Source organism: Corvus cornix, chromosome Z (assembly GCF_000738735.6).
Source record: "Corvus cornix cornix isolate S_Up_H32 chromosome Z, ASM73873v5, whole genome shotgun sequence".
Lineage (NCBI taxonomy): Eukaryota > Metazoa > Chordata > Aves > Passeriformes > Corvidae > Corvus > Corvus cornix.
The window spans coordinates 40,953,480-40,976,408 of record NC_046357.1 but is presented as its reverse complement, the minus strand read 5'-3'; the positions used below and the strand labels follow the sequence as shown (position 1 = coordinate 40,976,408).

Genomic DNA, 22,929 nt, shown 5'->3' with positions numbered 1-22,929 from the left:
TTCTGGCATCTCATTTATGCCCTTGCTCAGCTGTATCAGGTGTCTGTTCCATGTGCATGTGTTAATGCTATACAAGTAATTTGAAAGTAACCATCACAGAAGCTTCATTCTTGTAGATTTTGCAGAAGACATTGCTTTGGACTATGTGCATGTTTAAGTTATGAGTTTTCTGGTCCCAGTATTCCTTTTGTTATGGCAAGTGTTTGATGTGAAGTATATTGTAAAACTGATCTTGCAATTTGAATTTTCTTTGTTTAAGGACAGAAATTCAGTATACTGAATTTCTGTCCTTAAAAAATTAGATTACTGAAATGCTTCCTGTGAATTTTTGTGAGGCTGTAAATAAAACTGGCAAGAGTAAGATCTTTTGAGGGCTAAAATTTAACTCGCATTTACTGTTCATAGATTTCTACAAGCATAGGAAACAGATGGTTGAGGAAAAAGAAGCTAACTTTTGGTTTCAAAATGGGTCCTTACAAAATTGAGACAGTGATTTCCAGCATTTTTACTTTGAGTAATTTTAGGTTATTTTTCATGGACATGCAAGCTTCATGTGACAATCTCAGATATTATTTTGTAGCATGATTAATCATCTTTCATAGTCTTAATCATCTTTCAGGGATATTTGACGTGTAGGATGTGGATCTGTTTCATGGTAAAGATTTTAGGAAATGTGGTGGTAAATCTTGGATAAGGGATAGGATAAAAAAGAGAAAGACACACAGAGGTTAAAGTGCGGTACAGAGAAAGAAAGGAAGAAAGATTGGCAGTCCTGGCTCCAGCCTCAATGCAGCTGGGGTGTCCAGGGTCCTGGGGCACATGTGTGCCTGGGTTTGATGAGGGTGCCTTTACACAGTTAAGTTTTCTGTGCCATGGAGCTAAGTTGCTTGTTTACTATGCAAATGGGTTCTCATGTGCAGTTCCTTCTTCCAGACCTTTCTGGAAATGGGTCAGAGGGCTTTGGGGATCTCTCGTGGTTTCGATCCCTCCGTACTGGGTTTACCTTAGGTTGACAGTCCATGCTTGCTTCTTGACCTCATTGCTTTGCATGTGCTCTACTTCAGGAGCCAGAGCATAGACCTTTGTCTGAGAGGAGTTCTGGCTTATGTCTATATGGCCCCCACTTCCTGCCACATCCCGTTCTTTCTCATGGCATGTTCTTAGCAACAATTCTTGGTTGACTCCAGTGCTATCCTCCATTGGTGTTTGAGACATACACATTAGTCCCCTTATCTTCTAGGCTTCTGTAACCCACTGATTTAGACTGTAGGACTTGCAGTGTATACCAGTCCTACTTTACTTATTCCAGTTTTACTTGTTGGCTTCTTTTTTTTTAGGAGCTGTAGCACTGAAGAATCTGGAAATAAAAGAAAATGCACTGGTAAGCTAGTGAAAATAACAATAATACTTGCAAAAATGATTCCTGAACTATGTTTAATGTGCATATTTTAGTTCTTATTTTAGGATACACTCTCTTTTAAGTGGAAGCTTACTGATTTGCTTTCTTTGTACCCATGTAGATTATCTGATTAATTTGAGATTAAATTTAAAGGGGAAAGTGTATGCATTTTTTTTTCCCCTTAACAGAACTTTCTGAAATTGCTAAAAGAATGTGTTTAGGTCAAAATCGGTACTGAAAGCCCTTTTTATTTTATAGCTCATGAAGCTAGGACTTTGTTTTTGGAAATGTATTTAGCCTAACATGGCTTAACAGTATAAATTGGTAACCAAATGCTTGCTTATTCATTATATTGAATTTTTTTTTTAGTGGTTTGTTAAAATTATTGTAATATCTTTTCCTGCATTGGAACATTTCACAAGTTGCTGAATTGAGCTTAAATTTTCTGAACCTCTTTCTTTCAGAGTCAGTTGGATGTGCCATTTAAAGTTAAAGCAGGACATATTAGTAAGTTGCATTTTATCTTGTACACATGCAGGAATTTCTAAACATATTACCTTTCCTTGCAAGTGACTTTAGGCATCCTAAGCAAGAAATTTCCGTATGTTCATTGATTTGTATACTTTGTACACTCTGAAGTTTGTCTCTTCTGAAAGAAACTTTCTGGAGAAGCTCCTTTTGATAAAGTATCCTCGAGTCTTGTTTAATCACCTCAATGAGAAAAGAGCCCAACACAGCAAAGATGAGCAATTGGTCAGGACTGGATCTCAGTCCTTGTCCTGACAAGACTCCATAACTGATTTTTACCTTTCACTTGCCTTTTCATCTCCTTCCTTGTTTTCTTGTTGCATGTTGATTGTCTTGTAAAAGTTAGTGGTTTCTTAAAGTAAACTGAGTCTAAAGCCATTATGTGTCCTTTAAATCTACCTTGGAGTAATGTATTTTCTGTGATTGATTTAATATTTTATTAAAATTGGCACTCGGGTGAAGAAGAAGAGACCTCATGTAACTTCATGATCCCTGAGTTCACAAAACATAATATTTAGCTGACTGATGATGTATGAGCTGCCCATGTGGTTCTTGTTTCTGAGAGTGCTGCAGTGGATTTTCAAGGAGGGAGACATTGTTGTTGAGAAGGAAGAATGTAATTCAAGGGTTTTAAGGAAAGACAAGGAAAGACTTGATAGTTCTCCTCATGGAAAAACTTCTCATGTTGCTTGTGTGTTGTGTATGAATATACAACCCAAAGGACTTTTGCCTCAGATACACTGGGGTCTTTTCTATCCAATATAATGATTTTTAAGAGATTTTGTGTCTAATATCAATTAACTTTGCATTTCTTTTCCAGTCAACTATTTAACTGCATACCTCAACCTTTTTCTTCTGTGTTTGCAGGTCAACTTAACCTACAGATTCCATGGCAAAACCTTTATACTCAACCTGTTGAGGCAGTCCTTGATGGAGTTTATTTGCTTATTGTGCCCATAGCCAGTAAGTTAATGTATAGGAAGAAGTGACTGTAGATTGGTGGGATTTCAGAAGTATCTGGAGTGGGTTGATACTGTTTTCATGACCTTTATTCCTAGTAGATACTCTAAGCAATTACAATTAAATAATGGAGTGGAAGTCTTTCAGTAATTTACATTTCATCACCTAATCTTTCTGCTGTTTTGTAACTGTTACAAAAAATGCAGAAATTACACCTTTTGAAACAGTATCTTTAAAAAAAGTATTTTTTTTGTTACTATATCTTTTTACATTATGTGTTTAGGCATAAAATACGATGCTGAAAAAGAAGCCAGGCAACTCTTAGAAGCAAGACAAAGGGAATTGCAGAGGATAGAAGAAGCAAAGCAGAAGATAGCTGACCAAGGTAAGAGTGGGAAAAGCTAATGAAAGTGGTGCTGCTTCTTTCTTTATTTTAATCCAGAAAGACACAGACTTTGTCAAAGTGTTCTAGATTCTTGTTTTTTCCTTATTGCTTAAAAACCTATTAGTTATGGTTTTTTAGGTATAATGGCCATTGCAGAAGCAGCATTCTGAAAACAAAAAGGGTTGAGCATTGACATGATCTGATATAAATTGGGCTTTTGAGATACTACTTTTGTATCATGTCGCCTGACATTTTCTTTCCTCTTTCGTAAGAAATAATTTAACTTTGTTTCCCATATCAAAGCATTTTTACAAATACAGCTTTTTAAAGGTCTTCTTCAACCTGTTCTTCGATACATGCAACTTCTTATCTTTAAATTCAACTTCCAGTACTTCCAAGAAATATGTATTGGCCACCTTGAATATTGGTGTGTGCTGGTCATACTTCTGAACTACCTGCTTCTTCACTCAGCAGGTAGTAAAGCTAGGAAACCTTCTGGTCTGAGAATATAAATGATGTAGATTACACAGAACAAACATGTTTTTGTACAACTGGAGTACAATGTAATAGAGAATTAAAATGCTTATCATGCTAAATTTGTTATGTTAATGTTTTGTCTAATTTTAAAAATACTGAAATGTAAACAAAACACTAAATTATTTTCCTTTTACATAGATAAAGTAAAAGAAGAGAAACAAGACACTTTTGTAGAAAAGCTAGTTACTCAGGTCATCAAAAATCTTCAGCTGAAAATTTCCAACATCCATATTCGCTATGAAGATGATGTAAGTATTTTTGTATATCATAGCATAAGGGATTGCTCACTGTAACATGAAATTGGGAACCTGTCTTGATTTCTTCCAGTTGCTTTTCATGCTGAGACAGTACTAGTAAAGCTGTGGAATTTTCTTAGTCTTATTAAAAAAAAATAGAAAATAAAACCTGAAAAAAAGCTTGTACCAAAACATAAAGATACTTAAATTCTTAGCCAAATATAAGTGCTTATAGAGCATGAAATAATTCTTTTTTTGTCTTTTCCTGTGTTCTATTAGATCACAAATCGTGATAACCCCTTGTCATTTGGGATTTCACTTCAGAATCTAAGTTTGCAGGTAATTTTATTTTTCACCTTTTATCTGAAAAACGTGTTGATGTATACCAATAGGTGAAGTTGTGTTTTTGTGTGTTGTGCTTCCGGTAACATACTGTTTAATGAAAGTGTAGCTATAATCATCAGCAACGCACAGTGGTAACTACTTGGTTTATCAAATTCAGCATAATTACTGTGGTGGGTATGCCATTAAAGGTAAAATGCTAGCATTAAAATAGATTTTTAGGAGGAATCATCCTGCTGCACTTCATGATTTCCAATCCACTTCGCTGGATTTGGGCTATTCAAACTCTGAATATTTTGCTGAAACTGACTTGAGCTCCAAGAAGGGAAGTTACTACCTGATAACAGGGAGTGGGGGTTGTGGTGGGGAAGGAAAAAGAAAAAAAGGATGATGTCTTTTTTTTTTCAGCTGGAGCTCAATTTTTTTCGAACTGCACTTTATTGTGCTAAGAGTAGTCATCACAAACAGTATGGAATTTTTTTTCTGGAAGACTGTGTAGTAGCAATATGCTGATGGTGCTGAGTTGCTCTGATTCAGCAGTTTTTGCTGTGTAACTGCTAGTCTTAAAGAAAATATGTCTTAAACAAGTGCTACGTTCTTCAGTGACATGGTGATCTCATGAACGTTTGTTCCTAGCACATTGAAAGGTCTTCTTTAGGCTCAAACTAAAATGAATTACTTCCAGATTTATAAAAGAATTCAACCCCTTTTTTATCTCTGTTCAAAGAACCTGCCTAAAAATAATACTGGTGTGAAGGAAAACAGTTTGAAATACAGAAAACAGAATTTTATAGTGTCTTTGGTTCTTGTGTGAAGCCTATTAATCAGTGCATATTTTATAATTATACATATTTTTTGGGGAAAGTAGCCTTATCAAATTTTCACTTAAAATAATGGATTAATCATCTTAAATCAGAAGATTGTGTCCCAGTATTTTCCATGGCATTTAATTATGATGATGTTTCTTTCTTTTTTAGTAGTTTGTTTCGGTTATAACGTGTTGGTGAATTATAAACAGAGTAACTTCATTTAATTTTCATTTCAGACCTCAGATAAGAATTGGAATCCATGTTTACATGATGAAACAGCCAAGTTGTTCCACAAGGTACAGTATAAACTGTCTGCTAAAGAAAGAATTCCTAATAAAACCAGCTGCATTAGAATTTCTTCCACAGAAATTAAGATCAAGAAAAGTTGTAACTATATAGTCTCTAAACCAAAAGTAACATTCTCAATATTTTTATTCATCCAGACTTTGTGAATTTCAAATTATTGATCTAAAATTTGTTTGTATTTTCAGCTTGTGCGACTGGATAACCTTTTTGCTTATTGGAATGTGAAGTCGGAGATGTTCTACCATGGTGGTTATGATGAATCATTGGTAAGTAAAGCACGAGGTAGTGTATCTAGCTAGCATTCTAGTTGAAACTGGGAAGCAGAGAACATGCTTCGCATTCAGGCCTGCTTCTGTTTATGTCAGCGTCCTGGAGAATTGTTTGTAGCTAAAAGCGTTTTTAGGAAAAAATAGTACACGGTTAAGGCTTTTATGTGATGGACATATAACACCCATCCGAGAAAGTTAAAAAAAACCTAGTCTTCTGCCAGTAACAAAATGTACACGATTGATTGTCACCTTGTTCAGTGATAGCTAAAGATAGACATAGCATTCTGTTTAAAACATAGATGAGTATTTGAATTTTACTTTGGATCAGGGGGATTATCTGAGAACTGTTTAAAAATGCTAACATTTTCTACTTTTAAAAGCTTTATCTGGAAGTAGAAATGCAATTTTCTTTTAACTCTGTTGTGTGTGTAGGTTAACTTAAAACACGGAGTTGCCAGCCACAACGTGATTCCAGAGGGTTATGATTTTGGTAAGTGTTAATTAATTGTAATATGCATCCATAATTCTAATTTTTGGTGCATCTGAGAGGTTGTCACTTTGGCTGTTACTCAAAAATCTTAAGGAGTGCAATTTAATCCTGTAAGAGTAACTTACTGACACTTTCTGACGCTGTCTTTGTGACAGTGAATACCATATTGTATAGGTAGCCTTAAAAAAGCCTTAATAAAAATTTGTCTTGAGTCATGTGTCAATCTAATGGAATGTCATACATAGATCCTTATTGTTAACACCCATTGATGAATTCCTTTATTTAAGAAGCTTAGCAATAACATGTGGTCTGTGTAAATTTTGTGAATTTAGATTAGTTTGAGTATGTTTTTGAGGTCACCTGCTTTGTGCAAAGTGTCTTTGTTCATGTGAGGTGGAAACAGTAATCACACAGCTTTGAAACATTAACTTTTTAGTGGGAATATTGCAAGTTACTATTGCTTTGAGTGTTTCTTACTTAAGTCGGAAAGCTGAAAGTCACATTGGCATCACTCAAACATGGTGATAGTTTACTTTCCATTGTAAAATACATGATTTGTATTTATCGTGTGCATCTGTGTGATGGTTTAGAAACTGTTCACAAGGCTGAATGGCCTTTGAAGTGGCTTGTTTTCTGGGAAGAAAGTCCTCAGTTTACTATAGCCAGGGTTAAAAGAGACACTGTCAGCTTTATGCTGCCACTTTCCCCTGAGTGAGTCCTATTTTGACTGACAGAGAACTATGTAGCAATTTCTCCTGATTTCTTATCCATCTTTTTTGACTCTGGCTTTGACTCTTTTTTTGTAAGAGAACAAGTGTTAAACATCGTAGGATGTTTAAGTCTTTATGTAGTAAGTTCAAAATAGGTGTATGTAAAGCTTAGGATTCAAGATTTACACTCTTTAAATTCAGCAGTGCCATCAGAGATGCAGACTATGGTGTTCTGTGGTAAATGAAAATTTGGTCCTGTTTAGGGCAAGTCTTCAGATTAAAACTTTGATAGGAAGGCAATAAGCATGAAGTCTAATTCTATCACTTGATGTAAATACAAACATCATACTTACATATGAGAATTACAAAAAATGAAGTTTAGGAACCTAAATACAGGGAGAAGATTAATTGAAATGCTATTATATACAGGTGTAGCTAGAAGTTTCATGGTTTCATCTTGCAAAAATGCCTGTTTCCACTTGTATGAACCTTTCAGAGAATTTGGAATATTTGCTATAGGTAGCAAATACTGATATAAAATACTGATATATAGGTAATATATCAGTATTTTCTGTATTATATATCAGAGATGAAAGAAATTGTGTTTGATAAAAATATGATTTACACACATTCAAGCAATATAAAAATTCTGATTGTTGGTTCAATTGCTGAAACAGATTAAAATACTGAACTAAACATGGCGTCAAATGCCTGATATTGCCAGGCTATGGAACAGATAAAACATCTGCTCCGAATGTTTTTTCTTGTGACGTGCCTCACTTTTATGTAGAATCCATGTTGATTTTTTTTCATTCTTGCTTGGGCTTGGATTTAGAAATATGGAATGTTTGGTTTTAACCACTGTTGTGAGTATAATTTATCAAACAGTAAAGCATTCGTAACAAAAACAATTTAAAAAACCTTATGGAATAAGTGTTCCTATAGTGAAATAAATGCTATATTTGAATCTGTCTTGTGCTATAAATGTATCATAGCCAAAAAAGAATACATTTGTTACAAATGTAAACTATTTATTGAAACATCTGTATGTAGTTCAGCATACAGGAAAGTTTGTGGTGGTGATCAGCAAAAATTTGTGTGATAAATGTTGCCAGAGTGAAACTGAAAATTTAGTTTAGATTGTATTCTATTGTAAGCTCTGTTCATGGACTTAATGTTTTTCAGGTCTAGCATTTTAAAACTAATAATCTGTCATAATTTAAGATAAGTATATATAAAATTAATTACAGTCTTAAATAATTTAATTGCACTTTTTGTATCAACTTGTGTTTTTTAGTATTCCGCCCAATTTCAGCTAGAGCCAAACTCCTTATGAATCCTCGATCTGATGTTGACTTTTCATCACCAAAAATGGACTTAGATGTAAACTTACAGGATATAACTGTTGAATTCAATAAGCCACAGGTACAAACTATTTTTCTGAAGTTATATGTAATGTGGTAAAAAATTCAGCTAGCACAAATAAGAGAGGCAGTCTTAAATTTTTCGGTGTACGTATGGAATCTATTAACTTAGTCTTGTATTTCTTTGTTACTAATTTTCTCTTCAAAAAGAAGTTTGATACTTGTTGTTCTCAGGTAATAATGCTCAGTTTGAATTTCTTTGCCTAGTACTTCAGTGTTATGGAGCTTCTTGAGTCTATTGATATGATGACTCGAAATCTGCCATATAGGAAGTACAGACCTGATGTTCCATTGCACAACAACGCCAAGACATGGTAGGCAACCTCAGACTTCGAAAATAATTTGTTGGTTATTACCTTGAAATAATTACCAAGGAATTGCTTCTTACTTAAGGAGGTGAGAACTAATTTCCTTCTGAAAGGAAGTCTTCTCTTTTGTTTTTATTAGTTTTTCTTAAGCTAGTATTGTAAGAAGTTGATAAGGACCTCAAACCAAAGCTGAGGACACAATATTTGAAAACCTGTGATTGCTGTATTAAAGACCACTGTCAGGAACTTAGGTCTGATAGTATTCTTGTATCATAACTTTGTTTAAATGAAGGCCTGCTTGCTATATGTTAGGTAGTATTACAAGAACATAGCTTTTTTCTAAAAATAGGTAAACCTTTTCAACACAGATGGCAAGGATTTGATTTCTTTTCTGAAGATTCCATACAAATATATTTTTTTGTTCTCACACATACATGCATAGATTTGTGGGTATTTTTCATACACAGTTACCTTTGAATTTTAGGAAACGGCAATCTGTCAACTTTGGGTGGGAGAAAAAGAGTAAAATTCTTAGGTTTCTCAACTCATCAGAAGTGCAGTATTAGTCAGGGCATTTCATTCTTTCAACTTGATGTTATATTTAGTGAAAGTCTGCAAAGGCTTAGGAGTCTTTTCAATATACCAAAAGGAAGGTAAGCTATACATTTGTCTTTGCTTTTAGGTGGAAATACATTATTTATGGCATCCTTGAAGTAAATGTTCAACCTAAGCTCCAAATGTGGTCATGGGAACATATTTCGCATCATAGGAAGCAAGTGAAGAACTATAAAGAGATGTATAAAACCAAGATAACATCAAAAAAACCTAATGAAGAAATCTTAAAATTGTTGGAGGTGAGTAATTTTGTGGTGAAGGCTTAAATATTGTTCATCTTGATACTTGTTCCAGCTTAAATGTTAAAATGTTCATAAATCGATCAAAGTTAAAATAAGATTTTCAGTGGCCATACTTGCAACTTTGTCACTACCTTTTCTGTGGGTAATATTAACAAATACATGAGGTAAGTCTTTAAATTAGAAACTGCAAGAAAGAACAACTTAAACTGAGGTGCTTTTCTTTTCCAGGTTTCTTTGAAGTTTTCAGATTGAGCAAATTAACTTGGATTGCATAAATTTAATTGCTTGCTGTTGTTTCCTGTAAAACTGAGCTGTGGAATGTAACAATTGTCAAATTGTCAAAAATAATTTCTCACCTCTCTTGTAGGAATTTGAAAAAGCCTTGGATATTTTTAACATCACTCTAGCGAGGCAACAAGCAGAAGTTGAGGTAAAATTGCATCATTTAAATAAGTCTATGAATAGCTGAAACATGAGGTTGTGGAAATTTTAGGCAGACGCCGTTTAGTTATGGTGATCGAATTGGGTATCATACAGTCTTCCGATTTTCCTTGTTCATGGTTTTTTATTATAAAGCGTAGTTAATTTTTCAGCTTGTAATGAACCAAAAATTAAATAGCTCCATATACTGCTTCTTCAAAGTGACTGATCTGGGATAAATTCTTTTCTACTACTGGTTGGAAAGAACTGCTGTGGAAAATATGGCCAAAGGATGACTGAAGTCAAATTGGAAACAATTACACCCAAAGCTGTGGGGTTGGAGGGTCCCTCCCTGAGCCCCACAACGGCCTGGACCATTAGTTTATTCCTTTTTATTCATGGTACTGTGTTACGTAGACTGATCACCTGCAGTATGTTGACTCTTAGCGAAGAGATGCAATGTTTCTATTTGCAAATGTTACTCAGGATAGAGCAAATGCAGAACAGATTTAAAGTAGGTAAGTGCGTTTAGGTAAGATGATGTGACTTGATTAGTCATATTTAATTTGTTAGCCTTGGTTTTCCTAGGTTAATGTACTGCTTAGTTTTCCATGTAGTGTCTGAGCATCTTTCTAGGACACTGAAGTGAAATATTTAGAGTTTTTCTGAAATCTGTGAAGTGATTTTTCTCCATTAATAATGCACCTAAAAGTAAGCAGAATAAGAAGTTTGTAATCTGAAAGAAGGCAGTAATTAATAATTAAACTTTATAAATATCAGTTACTGCTTGTAGCAGTGCTTGAGAGCAATTTTTTTGTTTGTTTGTTTTTGTTTTAGTATGTGAAGTATATTAAATGTGGTATATATGTAATTGCTGGAGTCATAGATACTGTGCTTCTAACCCAAAACTCTGAAGAGGAATCTATATACGTAATTTTTCCTTCTATTTTTCTATATGTACACTCACATTTGAATGCTTGTGTTATCATTATCCAGACTGTAACAGAACCAGAAGGAACATTCATGGCTGTTCCCCTTGAGTTTGGCTGAATTGTAGTGCTTTTCAAGGGGTGGGGGAAGGTTTGGTTTTGATTTAGTTCTCATTTGATCTTGGAGTAGTCTTATCTTGTAGTATATAGTTTCTCTTGGTTTTATCTTTTTCCTCCAGCTTCTTGCAAGGTGATGGAAATCCTGAAATATTTCCTATCTAGTTTTCGTCTTCTTTTCCCCAGTATGATTGTGCTGCTTACAAAAGGTTATGTCATATTGCATTCCTGACTACCTTCAAAACCTGAGTTTTAAGATAGCTTCCTGTAACACTTAGAAGTAGGTTGCAAGAAAATGAATTTTCAGTTGTTTGGACTTTAAGTCTTGCATTTGAAAAATGTTAGAAGTCTTGAAAGATGTGCTAGATGATTATCTGAATATATTTCAAGGTATTGAAAATCAGGTCATAGTGATTCTAAATTGAGTTCTATCTCCATTTATCTGTCAGGACCCATCTGTGTTATTGTTATCAGGTCATACCTCTGAAAAGGGATTTGAAGGACTTACAAGAGCCAAATCTGCTATTGGTTTGGTATCCTGACAGTTAGCCTTAAGTCTGCCAGGTATTTTAAGGAGCACCCATTAGATGTGGGCTGAGTAAAGCCAGGCAAATGATCCTGCTGTTTCCAAAGCTTTTCTGTTTCTTAAAAACATACGTAAGAGTTGAATTTCAAGGGCTTACTTTTATCTAGACATTGAAATCAAGTTCCTCAGAAATCACGTTTGTGATCACAGTGCTGATTTTCTGGCAACTCTGTAGCCAGAAAATAAAGTTTGGACTTTATATTCCAAACCTCAGACCACTTTTGCTTCTTCATCATGAATGCTCGAAGTACCAGATAGTAGCTTCAGTGAGCTAAGCATCAAGTCTCTGTATCAGCTTGAGAAATGTTACCCTGTTTCAAGTTAGGGCAGACTTTTGGGATTTACCTAAGTAAGAACATAGGATGGAGTTATGGAATCATTTAGGTTGGAAAAGACCTGAAAGATCACCAAGTTCAACTGTTTACAGAAAACTGCTAAGTCTACCAGCAAACCGTGTTCCAGAGCACATCTATGTGCCTTTTAAATACCTCCAGGGATGGTGATTCAACCACATCCCTAGGCAACCGTTTTGCTTGGCAACCCTTTCAGTGCAGAAACTTCTAATAGCCAATACAAACCTCCCCTGGCACAACTTGAGACTCTTTCTGCACGTTCAGTTGCTTGTTCCTTGAGAGGATAGACTGACCTGTCTGGCTGCACCCACATTTCAGGTAGTTCTCTCTTTTAGTCAAAATAGTTGACCTTGCTGATTAAGGTTTAAGTCTATGACTGTGTTGATTACTAAACCATTGTAAATGGAGGACAGAGAAAGCTCAAGAGGATTCTTCAGCAAATTTTTGTAGTTCCCATACTGCACAAATTTTTTTGTTCTTCTTTGCAGAAGTGGCTTCTGTCTGCAATCTTTCTTACCCTGCACTCTGGTGCTTCTGCCTCTGACACATTAAGAGTCTTCAAACATCACCTATTTGCCATGGCAGTTGTCATTCAACACCAACCCCTCAGTATCCCAGAAACCTGTAATTTCACAGTAATTTAACATCCTTTTATGTATGACCTGTCCATTTTTACTTTGGGCCATTCACTTTGTGACATCTGCTTGATGACATGGTAACCTTTATAAAGAGGACTTTGAGGACTTTGTTCAAACTTTTTGAAGCTTTGTGTTGTTAAGCTGACATTCTGTATCATCTCTCGAGGTGAATCAATAGTATAAATTCAGAAGCCTTTATGTTTTTGTGGTGAGTCCTGCCTTTCTTTGGCCAGTAGGTATATAGATGTGATAAGTCTACTGACTTATAGTCAGCTGTTTTCCCTAGTTGTGTTGCAGAGATCTTGGGGTTTTGAATGCTGAGAAGGGATCCCTGTCTCACTTCCACTAGATTATCTTTAAATTTAGGGCTTATCTGCAACTGTTTGTATATTTTTGGATCATATCAGTCACAAAGAAAGTTAGTTTGTGTGGATCACTGCAGTTCTGAGAATCACTTTGTCTTTTAGATCTCTTGATGTTTGTTTGCTGTCCACATGACAAACTTTCAGTGGTCAGTTTTTGATGTAGTCTATACCTTCTTTGAGGACCCAGTATTGGAATCATCACTGGCATCAGCTAGGACATCCCCTAGTTGTGGAAATAATGAGTGTGGGAGAAGGGAGGACTTCCTTACTATTCTAACTGTATGTGTCACATGCAGGAATAGTTAGAGTAAATACTGTATTATGGAAGTAAATACTACTTTAATTGCTTTAGGTATCCATATTGTAAGGAAAAATATAGGGCTAATGTAAAATTTGTCCTGTGATGGCTATTTAATTGGTTACATATGTTATTTTAAATGGTTTTTTATAAAGCTGTTGTAGTAATGTAAAACACTATATAATGTTGGGTTTTTTTATGGTGAAAGCTAGAGAGAAAATCTGCTATGTAAGAAATGTTTATTGACGTTTTACATGCTCTGTTGTTTTGCAAAGGTGGTTGTTATTATGCAGAATAAAATTGGTCCGATAATGCACTGTGTACTTGAAAAAGTGACTAGAAGGGGAACTGAAAAACAACATTTTGCCTTTTTAATGGTTGTCTAATTATGTTCTGGTGTGTTAGAGCTGCCTTGGGTCTATATTTTTCTTAGGAAAATGAAGAAAGAAGCATGAAGAAAATTACTTACCTGAATATTTTTTAAATTTAAGGCAACTAAGGCTGGATTGAAAATCTACAGACCAGGCGTAAAACAAGATGATGAAAATTCTGGTGGCTGGTTTAGCTGGATATGGAGCTGGTCAGGTGAAAAAAAGGATGAACAAAGCCAAGAAATAAAGGGTTCAAGTATGATAATTTATTCTTTTTGTTACCGGAATCTATTAGAATCCTTGGTCCCTAGCAGTTGGAACTTTGTTATCAAATTACTGCTGTTTACATGTTCCCTTAGCTTTTTCTTTTGCTGATGAAATTGTTAATTGTATGTAACAGAGGTTGTACAATTGTACAACTCCTTCCATAGTTTCTTCTGAACTGCCTTCAATACAGTAGAAGTTAATGGAATGTAAAAAATTTTACTTCAGTTTAAAATTTGTCTATTTCATGCAATGTATGTTTGATTTATGAGGCACCTAGTAAAGATTATGGAACATAGAAAGTAAATCAGCAAGGCTCCTTCTGTTGTTACCAAGCTAGGAAATAGAACAGGTAAGGAAAAAATTGTAAGAGCATTTTAAAGCATGCTTTAGATTCTCAAGACTTGGCTTTAAGCCCCAGGGTATTTTCTTCTACTAATTCAGGGCAATGTTGACAGTATCTATTGCATGTTATAAAGCTGCTAAGCACAGGGAAGTGTATAACTGTTTTCATTTTTCATATACCATACTGAGTTTACCTAACCTCTTGAAATGTGACAGGTCTTGAAGAATTGATGACACAGGAAGAGAAGGCTAAACTTTATGCAGCAATTGGATATAGTGAAACAGCTGTGGATCCAACCCTTCCAAAATCAGTAAGTCATAGCTGACTATATGATACCAAACAGTTGGTAGCTATATCTACTAATAAAAATCTACAGATGGTAGGAAATCACTTCTAAATTACTTGAAGCTCTATCTCTATATTTGAATACTGTTCTGATACTTTTTAATGAAGTTACTGCATGCCGGATTTCTACATAACAGAGCATGCAGTTTCAGTATAGTGGTTATAAAGCTTTCTTTTAGATATTCTGAAATAGTAAAGAATAAAATTTTGCTTGCTCTAACAACAATAAAATCGTAGATGTAGTATATTGTGGTTTAAACATTGAAGTATAGTCATATATTATCTTAAAATATTCAGAAGCTTTTTAAGGAAATGCACTAAGGAATCTTAATAAGGGATCAGAAAGTGCACTGGAATATAAAATATGAGTGATAGTAGATGAGGTAGAATAAAGGATTATATAAAGAAAGAGGTGGTTCAAGGATTGTAATGGGGAAGAGCAACATTTTGAACCATTTGAAAATAGTCTGATAAATCACCTTAATGTGAGATACCAAGGATTATATGATGAACAGCTTTCTAGCTTTGCAAGAGACGGTCTTTATCACAAAATGTGGTAAAGGTATCAAAGACAATTGTTTGTAAGGATAGTCTAGTCTTTGTAGACTTTTGCACCAGCTATGCTACAAGCTATTCATGCATGAAAACAACAGTTTCAAACTTATTTGTAGCTGTCATCTCTTCATAAACTGTATCAAGATGTATCTTAACATATTTTATACTCTTGTGTTGTTGTTTTTCTGGCACATGTAGTATGAAGCCATGAAGTTCTCTGTGAAGTTATTAAGCATGTGTATATCAATAAGAGAAAACAAACAAACTCCTAAGCTGGTAGAATTTGCATTAACTGACTTGAGTACAGTATTTACCCAACGACCAGGTGCACAAGCAATAAGGTGAGCTTTCTCTGTCAAACTGGTTTTGCTCCTCATGAAATGATGATGATGTCTAGTAGGCGTTTTAAGACTCTGTTATGGTATTTAAGTGGTCAGTTCTTGTGCAGTTTGGAGTAGAATTACTCTGCAGCTAACAGATGAATCATGGATACTCTTTCCATGATTGGTTTCTCTGCCTCTTCAGAGCTTTTTGTGCCAATACAGATACACTCCTTTTTTTTTTCAGTTTGTCATTGTTGTGTGCAAACAATCCAGTTACTAACTTGTTACTTGCTTTGAAAAGTGACTGTTACGTATCCTCTTGAAACTTAATCTGAACAAGGTGATCTCACAACCGCTTGTTCATGGGCATTTAACATGACTGAAAAGTTCTTGTGTTCCCAGTTCACTTTTAGATTTATGGAAGAAAGATGTAACTGATGATTTTTCCTTTGGTTTGTGCTCTCACAGTAGGTGGTGAAAAGCATCTACTGAAATATTTCAATTTTATTTCAAATGTAATGACTTAAAAATTCTGGGAGAAGGTAAACTTCCTGTTTTAAACCTTGTTCCCTCTACTTTGAGACATATAAGTATAATCTGTGTATGGTACCAAGATACCATTGATCTTGATTATTTTTATGCATATTTTTTTGTTAAGTTTTGCTTAAGGGTTTTCTGTTGGTACTCCTGTGCATCTAAATAGCCCTGATAATGCTATTATACTAAGAAAAAAGGAAAAATACTACATTTTTTACAGTGAATTATTTTTCTTAGAGTATTGGGAGATAAAGGTCTTCAACTGAGAGCTGTTACAGAGGTGAACAGTGTACTGGAAAAAAAAAATCCAATTTAAAAATACCTCTTGGAGTAATGAGACTATTTATCTTTGTTTCTTTTATTTCTCTGCACCAGAACCCTTTTCTCTCTGCTGTATGTCTGTTTCCTACTATAAATATACCTTCTAATTCCTGAGGTCACACTGAAGAATTCCCATTTGTATCTCTTACCTGCCCTGACACCTGTCCTCATGAAAACTGTATGGAGGAAATAACTTGGATGTCCTTTCGTATTTAGACAGGGGCAGCTAACAGACACAAAAGATAATGAAATGGAAAACAGTTAACACATGATTGTATGTATTAAATCCTTAGAATAAGCTGTTTATATTTAAGGTGGGGTGGAGATGTATTGTACTGGTTAGTGGGGGGGGGGGTTTCCCCATCTGATTTTTTTATACTCTTACCATCTAATTGTACTTAGCCAGATGGATATTGCATCTGAATAATCTCCTTACATTTCTTTACAGGTTTGAAACAAAAATTACCTCGCTTGAAGTTACAGGCGTGTCTCGAGAAAAGTGTACACCCTGTCTCCTGTCTTCTCGAACAGTCTATTCAGATGAGAGTACCTCACTTTTAAGCATCATGTTTGAGACTAATCCTTTGGATGAGAAAGCAGACCAGAGGATTAGAATAGAATCACAACCACTGGAAATAGTATATGATGCAGTAAGTAAATATTTGAATAAACTATAAATCATCAAAAATCCTGCTTAACAGTAAATTTACCATGGGTGTTCTTTTAACAGATGACAGTAAATAACTTAGTGGATTTCTTCAGACCTCCGAAAGATGTACATTTAGAGCAATTGACATCAGCAACTCTGATGAAACTTGAAGAATTCCGTGAAAAAACATCAACAGGCAAGTGCTGAATGCTCTTCTGATGGCACACTCAGACAAATTTTAGATTCTAGGAGTGTGAAAACTGCATTTTTCCCTATGGAGATGTATGCATCCAAGACATACCTTTCTAACACAACACCTAAATAAGTTGAATTATTCAATCTCATTGCAATGTGTTGATTCTAGGTATTGAATAATTTTATGTCTGTATCTTTTTAAACTTCACCTATTTCTACATATTTGTAAGATATACGTATCTATGGTTATGTAAAAACTGTAGATAGTCTTTCAGTATTTTTACTCCATACAGAGTTAAAAGAGTGTTATATCTTTTGTTTAGTTCATCTGATATGTAAATGGCTTTAGTTATTTAGTACTCCTCAAATACTGATACTGAGATATTATTCCTCTAAGTTAACCTCTAAATCCCTTTCAGATTTCTTGTTTTTGGGGACATTATGCCTTTGTATAGGTGTTTTTGATTTTCTGACTTCCTTGATGAATACTGATTTTGATTCGGATTGACTCCGTTCAAGTTATATAAAATATGTTTATCTGCCTTGCAGCTGCTCAGCTTTACAGCCATTTCACTAGTTTTCATTTCATCCTGTTTATCTCTAGAGATCTTACATTTTAAGACATGAATGCAAGTGTTGAATACTGTGAAGACTAACACTGAGGTCTGTGGAATTAACTTGTTCTAGTAAGGATGTCTGAGGCTTTGTAGATCAGAGCTGTGTCCAGCACAGTGTCCTGTCTCTGTGGATGGGAGTGGATGCTGAGGGGAGATTTAATATATAAATTATTCTTAAAAGAAAAAAACGAGCAATGGATGCTTTCTTAAACCTCTTTTAATTTTATAACCTATTAATAATTAAATTGTAAATATAAGAAAATCTGAATACTCAAGTGATAAAGAATTTAAAGAAAACTCAAGCAAAATGTTTATTTAATTGATTGCTTTTATCTGGCTAGTACTGGGAGGGAAATCAAGTATCAATGGTATCTTTATTCATTAGTTCTTCTTTGACTGAACTATTTAATTAAGGACTAATATCAGATTAACCAGAGTTATGTGAGTCATCTTGCTTGTCTTTTCTTTCAGAAATTTCTTGAGCAATATTGAGTATATTGATACAACAGTTCATTGTTAATTTCTGAGATGAAATTTTAAATTTGCTTAGATAAAATATGCTTGGTTCTCTGTTTGTTAGCACCAAATACAGTGGTGTTGATCATAATTAGTTTTTTTGTGGAAATATGAAATTGTGCTCTGTGTTTATTACAGTTTAACCATATCATTACTGTAGAAGTATACCCAATACTGTTTGTACCCTCATGAGAATGCTGAGTTGCCTACAGTAACCTAAAACCTTGTTCCAGTCACAAATGAAAAATTTGGTGGGAATGTCTAAAAATATGTGGTACATTGCTTGTAAAATCTTGTCTGAGTCTTAGAGAATTTCCAGGGAAAAAATATTTGATCTGCAGAATATTCTGTTGCAAGGGACTATGCTAATCTCAGAGGTAGAATAAGAAAAATGGAAATATATAAATGTAATTAGTATGTTCAGACCTGCAGTCCTCAAGAATGAGTTCTTCACACTTTTCTTTGAAGCAGTAGAAGATAGCTGGAAAACATGGGGGAACTGTGAACTGCAAAAGTGAAGGAACCTGCTACACCAGAATAGTTACGATTTTCAGCACTAAAAGACATTACAAAAGTTTGGTTTACTGGAGGTCAATTTATGGACTCCGCTACATTTTCTTCCCAAATAAAAGAAACAAGAAGATATTTGCTTGACCTTTCTACATCACTCAAATTCAGTTAGGCAGTGCAAACTGAAAAAATCTTACTCTTTTTATTATTCCAGGTTGTTTTGTCTTGCAAATCTTGAAATGTAGTTGCCATCCAGTTCTTTACTACTTAGTCTAGCTCTCCAGTGGCAGGACAACCTTTGATAATGTAACAGTTTTAATTGGTTTTTTACCAGTGGATGTACTGAATGTCATGTTGTCATCTTCATAATTCATTATCTCTACTTCTTTGATCATCAGCGTGTTGCACATGGTAAATATTTAATGGATTGTGGCTGCATCGTAAGGCAGTTTCCAGACTAATTTGAAGCAATACCATTCATTCCTCTTCAGCTGAGCAAAAAAGCAGAATTTGATCTCAAATCTTATGACTGTCTGATTTTCCCAACTAATTGCATGATTTTTAAGCATAATTTTTGTAAGATTATATATCTGCATATCTTTGATATCTCAAGATGGAGATGCTTGTCAGCAGAGTTAGTGTAAACTTCTGTATCTCAGTATTAGCAAACACTAGTAGTTTGACCAGTGCAGTTGGATACTCCCAGTAAGAAAATCTAGAACAATTAAATTTCTGAATCTATGGAGCATAGTGGGTTAACTCAGTAATTGCAAAGTTGCAGTTCACATTCCGGTTCTTCTCAATTCATCTCTGCTCAGTGGGAAACTTTTTTGAGTTTGCATATGTCATGTTGTTGTTTATACTTGTTAGCAGTGTTAGCTATCATCATTTCATGTAGTTGATGCTTCTTTAAGACTGCCTATAATGATTGGTTCAGAAAAAATATGAAGATCATATGTACCTTAGTTATCCGGCGTACAGAGTTTATTTAAAATTAGACCTGATTTTCTTTTTATTGCTTTCTTTTAATCCTATAGGTTTTGTATGAACTACTTTTGTTTGTTTGTATTTACTAATTGTACTGTTTTTTCAGGTTTGTTGTATGTTATTGAAACCCAGAAAGTTCTTGACCTCAAAATTAACCTCATGGCTTCATACATCATTGTTCCACAAAAAGGATTCTATGATCATACATCAAATTTACTACTTCTGGATCTTGGTAGTTTTAAAGTATGTATTTGCCTAATGCACTAATTTACCAAAAATGATAATTCAGCTTTTACATGATTTCCAGTTTTGTAATTTGCATTTTATGATAGTGATTAAGTAAAAGTATCTCTTGCAGTTTATATATTAGGTATTTATTTTAAAGTGCTTTCTAGTCAAGGCAGAAGTTACTGAACTCTTCTCAGTGGATTCAATGCAAAAGAATTTCTAGAAAATACTCTTCCCCTAGTATGAAACTACTGTTGATGTTTTGGACTGTTACATGGAAAGTGTCTAATAATTTTTTACATTGCCTTACAATATAAAATAGTGAACTTCTTTCTTATGTGATTAAATGGTATTCTTATTTTTCATATTATTATTACTTACCTCTTATGTTTGAGATAATGATATATCTTTTTGACTTTTACCTTGCATGAAGTATGTAAAATTATAATTTATCACTACAAAATCATAGAAGAGACTTCCCCCATATTATTAGCGATCTTCTTACTCATTGATGAACTTGTGTTCTTCAGGATAAATGATCTTACATCATTTACAGGCAATTTAATTTTTTTTAGTTGTACTCTGTGTAAGATTGATTCTGCCACTTTCTGTTTAAATTGCTGTCTGTTTTTTTAGTAAGAATTTGTTTCAAATTTTATAATCTTGCTAAAGAGATAAGTTTTCTATGTAGTTTCCACAAAATTACTTTCTGAACATGTGATTTCAGTTAGAATCATAGAATGATTTGCCTTGGGAGAGACCTTTAAAGGTCATTGAATCTAACCTCCCTGCAATGAGTCGAGACATCTTCACCTAGATCAGGTTCCTCAGCCACCTGTCCATCCTGACCTTGAATGTTTCCAGGGATGGACATCCACCCCTTCTCTGAGCAACTTGTGCCAGTGTCTTGCCACTCATTGTAAGAAAATTCCTTATACGTAGTCTATATCTACTCTTAGTTTTAGAATGTTACCCATTGACATGTCAGAACAGGTCCTGGTAAAATGTCTGTTCCCATCTTTTTTTTTTGGCCCACTTTAAGTGCTGAAAGGCTGCTGAAAAGTCTCCCCAGAGCCTTCTCTTCTTCAGGCTGAACAACACCAACCCTTTCCGCCTTTTTCTCAGAGGAGATGTGTTTTGTCCCTCTGGTCACATTTCTGGCCCTTCTCTGGACCTATTCCCAGAGGTTGCAGTATTCCAGGTGAGGTGCAGAGTAGAGGGGCAGAATCCCCTCCCTTCCCCTGATGGCCACGCTGCTTTGGATGCAGCCCAGAATATGTTTGGCTTCTTGGGCTTCAAGTGCACATTGTTGGGTCACGTCCAGCTTTTCATCCCCCAGCACCCCCAGGCCCTACTCCATAGAGCAACTCTCAATCTGCTTGTTAGCAGCTTATATTGATCACAGAACTACTGAATCACTCAGATTGGAAAAGACCTTGAGGATACTTGAGTCCAGCCATTAACCCAGCACTGCCAAGTCCACCACTAAACTATGTCCGTAAGTGCCATGTCTACATGGCTTTTTAATTCCTCCAGGGATGATGACTCAACCACGTCCCTGGGCAGGCTGTTCGAGTGCTTGGCAACTCTTTCAATGAAGAAATGTTTCCTAATATCCATTCTAAACCACCCCTGAGGCTGTTTCTGCATGTTCAGTTGCTTGTTTCTTTGGGGAAGAGACAAACTCCCCACCTACATCCTCAAGAGTTACAGACTCCTTTCAGGTAGTTTTAAGTAAGGACCCCTCTCTGCCTCCTTTTCTCCAGACTAAAGAACTCCAGCTCCCTTGAGGCTGCTACTCATAGGACTTGGGCTCCAGATCCCTCCCCAGCTCTGTTGCCCTTCTCTGGACGTGTTCCAGCACCCCCATGTCTTTGTTGCTGTGAGGAGCCCCAAATTAAGTATAGTATTCAAGGTCCAGCCTCACCAGTACCAAGTGCAGGGCGACAATCCCTTCCCCAGTTCCGCTGGCCACACTATTTCTGATACAGGCCAGGATGCCGCTGGTCTTTTTGGCCAGCTGGGCACACGCTGGCTCATGTTCAGACAGCTGTTGATCAGTTCAACCTGCTGACCTCCTCCTGGAGCTATGTCACTAAGCAGAGGAATTCTCTACCTGGGCACACCTCCCTCAGGACTTTTCACTGCTGCTGTCTGGTGTTGGCGTAAGAGTCAGGCACATCCTGCAGCCTGGCACCTCGGTGGCAGCATGTTCCCACCAGAGCTCTGTGTGATCAGATGCATCATTCATGGTGGTGCCATGCTTTGGTAATAGGGGCTGCCCCAATCCAAGTGCAGGACCTTGCAATAGGTCACGTTTAAAAAGATTGTATTGGATTGCTCCAGAAAGTAGAATTAGTGAAGAAGATTGCTCTGTAGATACAAAAAATTATGTGGTGTGGTTGTAAATCCAAGTTCTTTCAGTGGCAAGTAATTTCACTAGCTCTTCTGAGTGTTGGTCATTTGTAGGCAGTTTGTGGAGCTGGCACTTTGTAGCTGTGTGTGTGCTTGAGACAGCCTCCTGGATCAAATCCTAGATCTAATAGCCCACCTCCTTTTCCACCCATACAAGATTAGTCTTTGAAGTATTACATAGAAGAATACATTTCAAAATCAGATTTCAGTGTGTCTGTGAGATCTTTTTCCTGAAATGGATGAGTAATTTTTGTAGTGAATATGACTTCTGGATTGGTTCCTCTGATTCAATAGAAATTAGAAATACCATAAGCGAAAATTCAGTTGCCTCTCAGGATATGTTTATTAATTCTGTATTCACTTTGAGTGACATATGCTTAAGTGAGAGGTAGGTCGTTTGTTGAATGACTATGCTTCACACAAAACAAATAGTCTTTTTTCTTCAGTTGCGTACTGGAGAAGATCAAGCCCTGGGAGGAAAAAT

General features: G+C 35.5%; 1 protein-coding gene across 5 annotated transcripts in view; it reads left to right on the top strand.

The window, feature by feature from the left end:
• Window positions 1-22,929, top strand: part of VPS13A (vacuolar protein sorting 13 homolog A) — a 109,933-nt gene that overhangs the window by 6,686 nt on the left and 80,318 nt on the right. For 4 of the 5 annotated variants that reach the window (XM_039567712.1, XM_039567711.1, XM_039567714.1 and 1 more), the window contains exons 2-20: window positions 1,338-1,381; window positions 1,864-1,906; window positions 2,795-2,890; window positions 3,171-3,272; window positions 3,948-4,057; window positions 4,325-4,384; window positions 5,433-5,492; window positions 5,688-5,768; window positions 6,204-6,261; window positions 8,269-8,396; window positions 8,603-8,709; window positions 9,386-9,557; window positions 9,928-9,990; window positions 13,758-13,893; window positions 14,463-14,557; window positions 15,346-15,488; window positions 16,777-16,978; window positions 17,059-17,173; window positions 19,909-20,045. In XM_039567712.1, the coding sequence (XP_039423646.1) occupies window positions 1,338-1,381; window positions 1,864-1,906; window positions 2,795-2,890; window positions 3,171-3,272; window positions 3,948-4,057; window positions 4,325-4,384; window positions 5,433-5,492; window positions 5,688-5,768; window positions 6,204-6,261; window positions 8,269-8,396; window positions 8,603-8,709; window positions 9,386-9,557; window positions 9,928-9,990; window positions 13,758-13,893; window positions 14,463-14,557; window positions 15,346-15,488; window positions 16,777-16,978; window positions 17,059-17,173; window positions 19,909-20,045 (1,952 nt within the window). Of the gene's footprint in view, window positions 1-1,337; window positions 1,382-1,863; window positions 1,907-2,794; window positions 2,891-3,170; window positions 3,273-3,947; window positions 4,058-4,324; window positions 4,385-5,432; window positions 5,493-5,687; window positions 5,769-6,203; window positions 6,262-8,268; window positions 8,397-8,602; window positions 8,710-8,732; window positions 8,792-9,385; window positions 9,558-9,927; window positions 9,991-13,757; window positions 13,894-14,462; window positions 14,558-15,345; window positions 15,489-16,776; window positions 16,979-17,058; window positions 17,174-19,908; window positions 20,046-22,929 lie in introns of those variants that run through there. The other variant, XM_039567715.1, reaches the window with a different exon arrangement.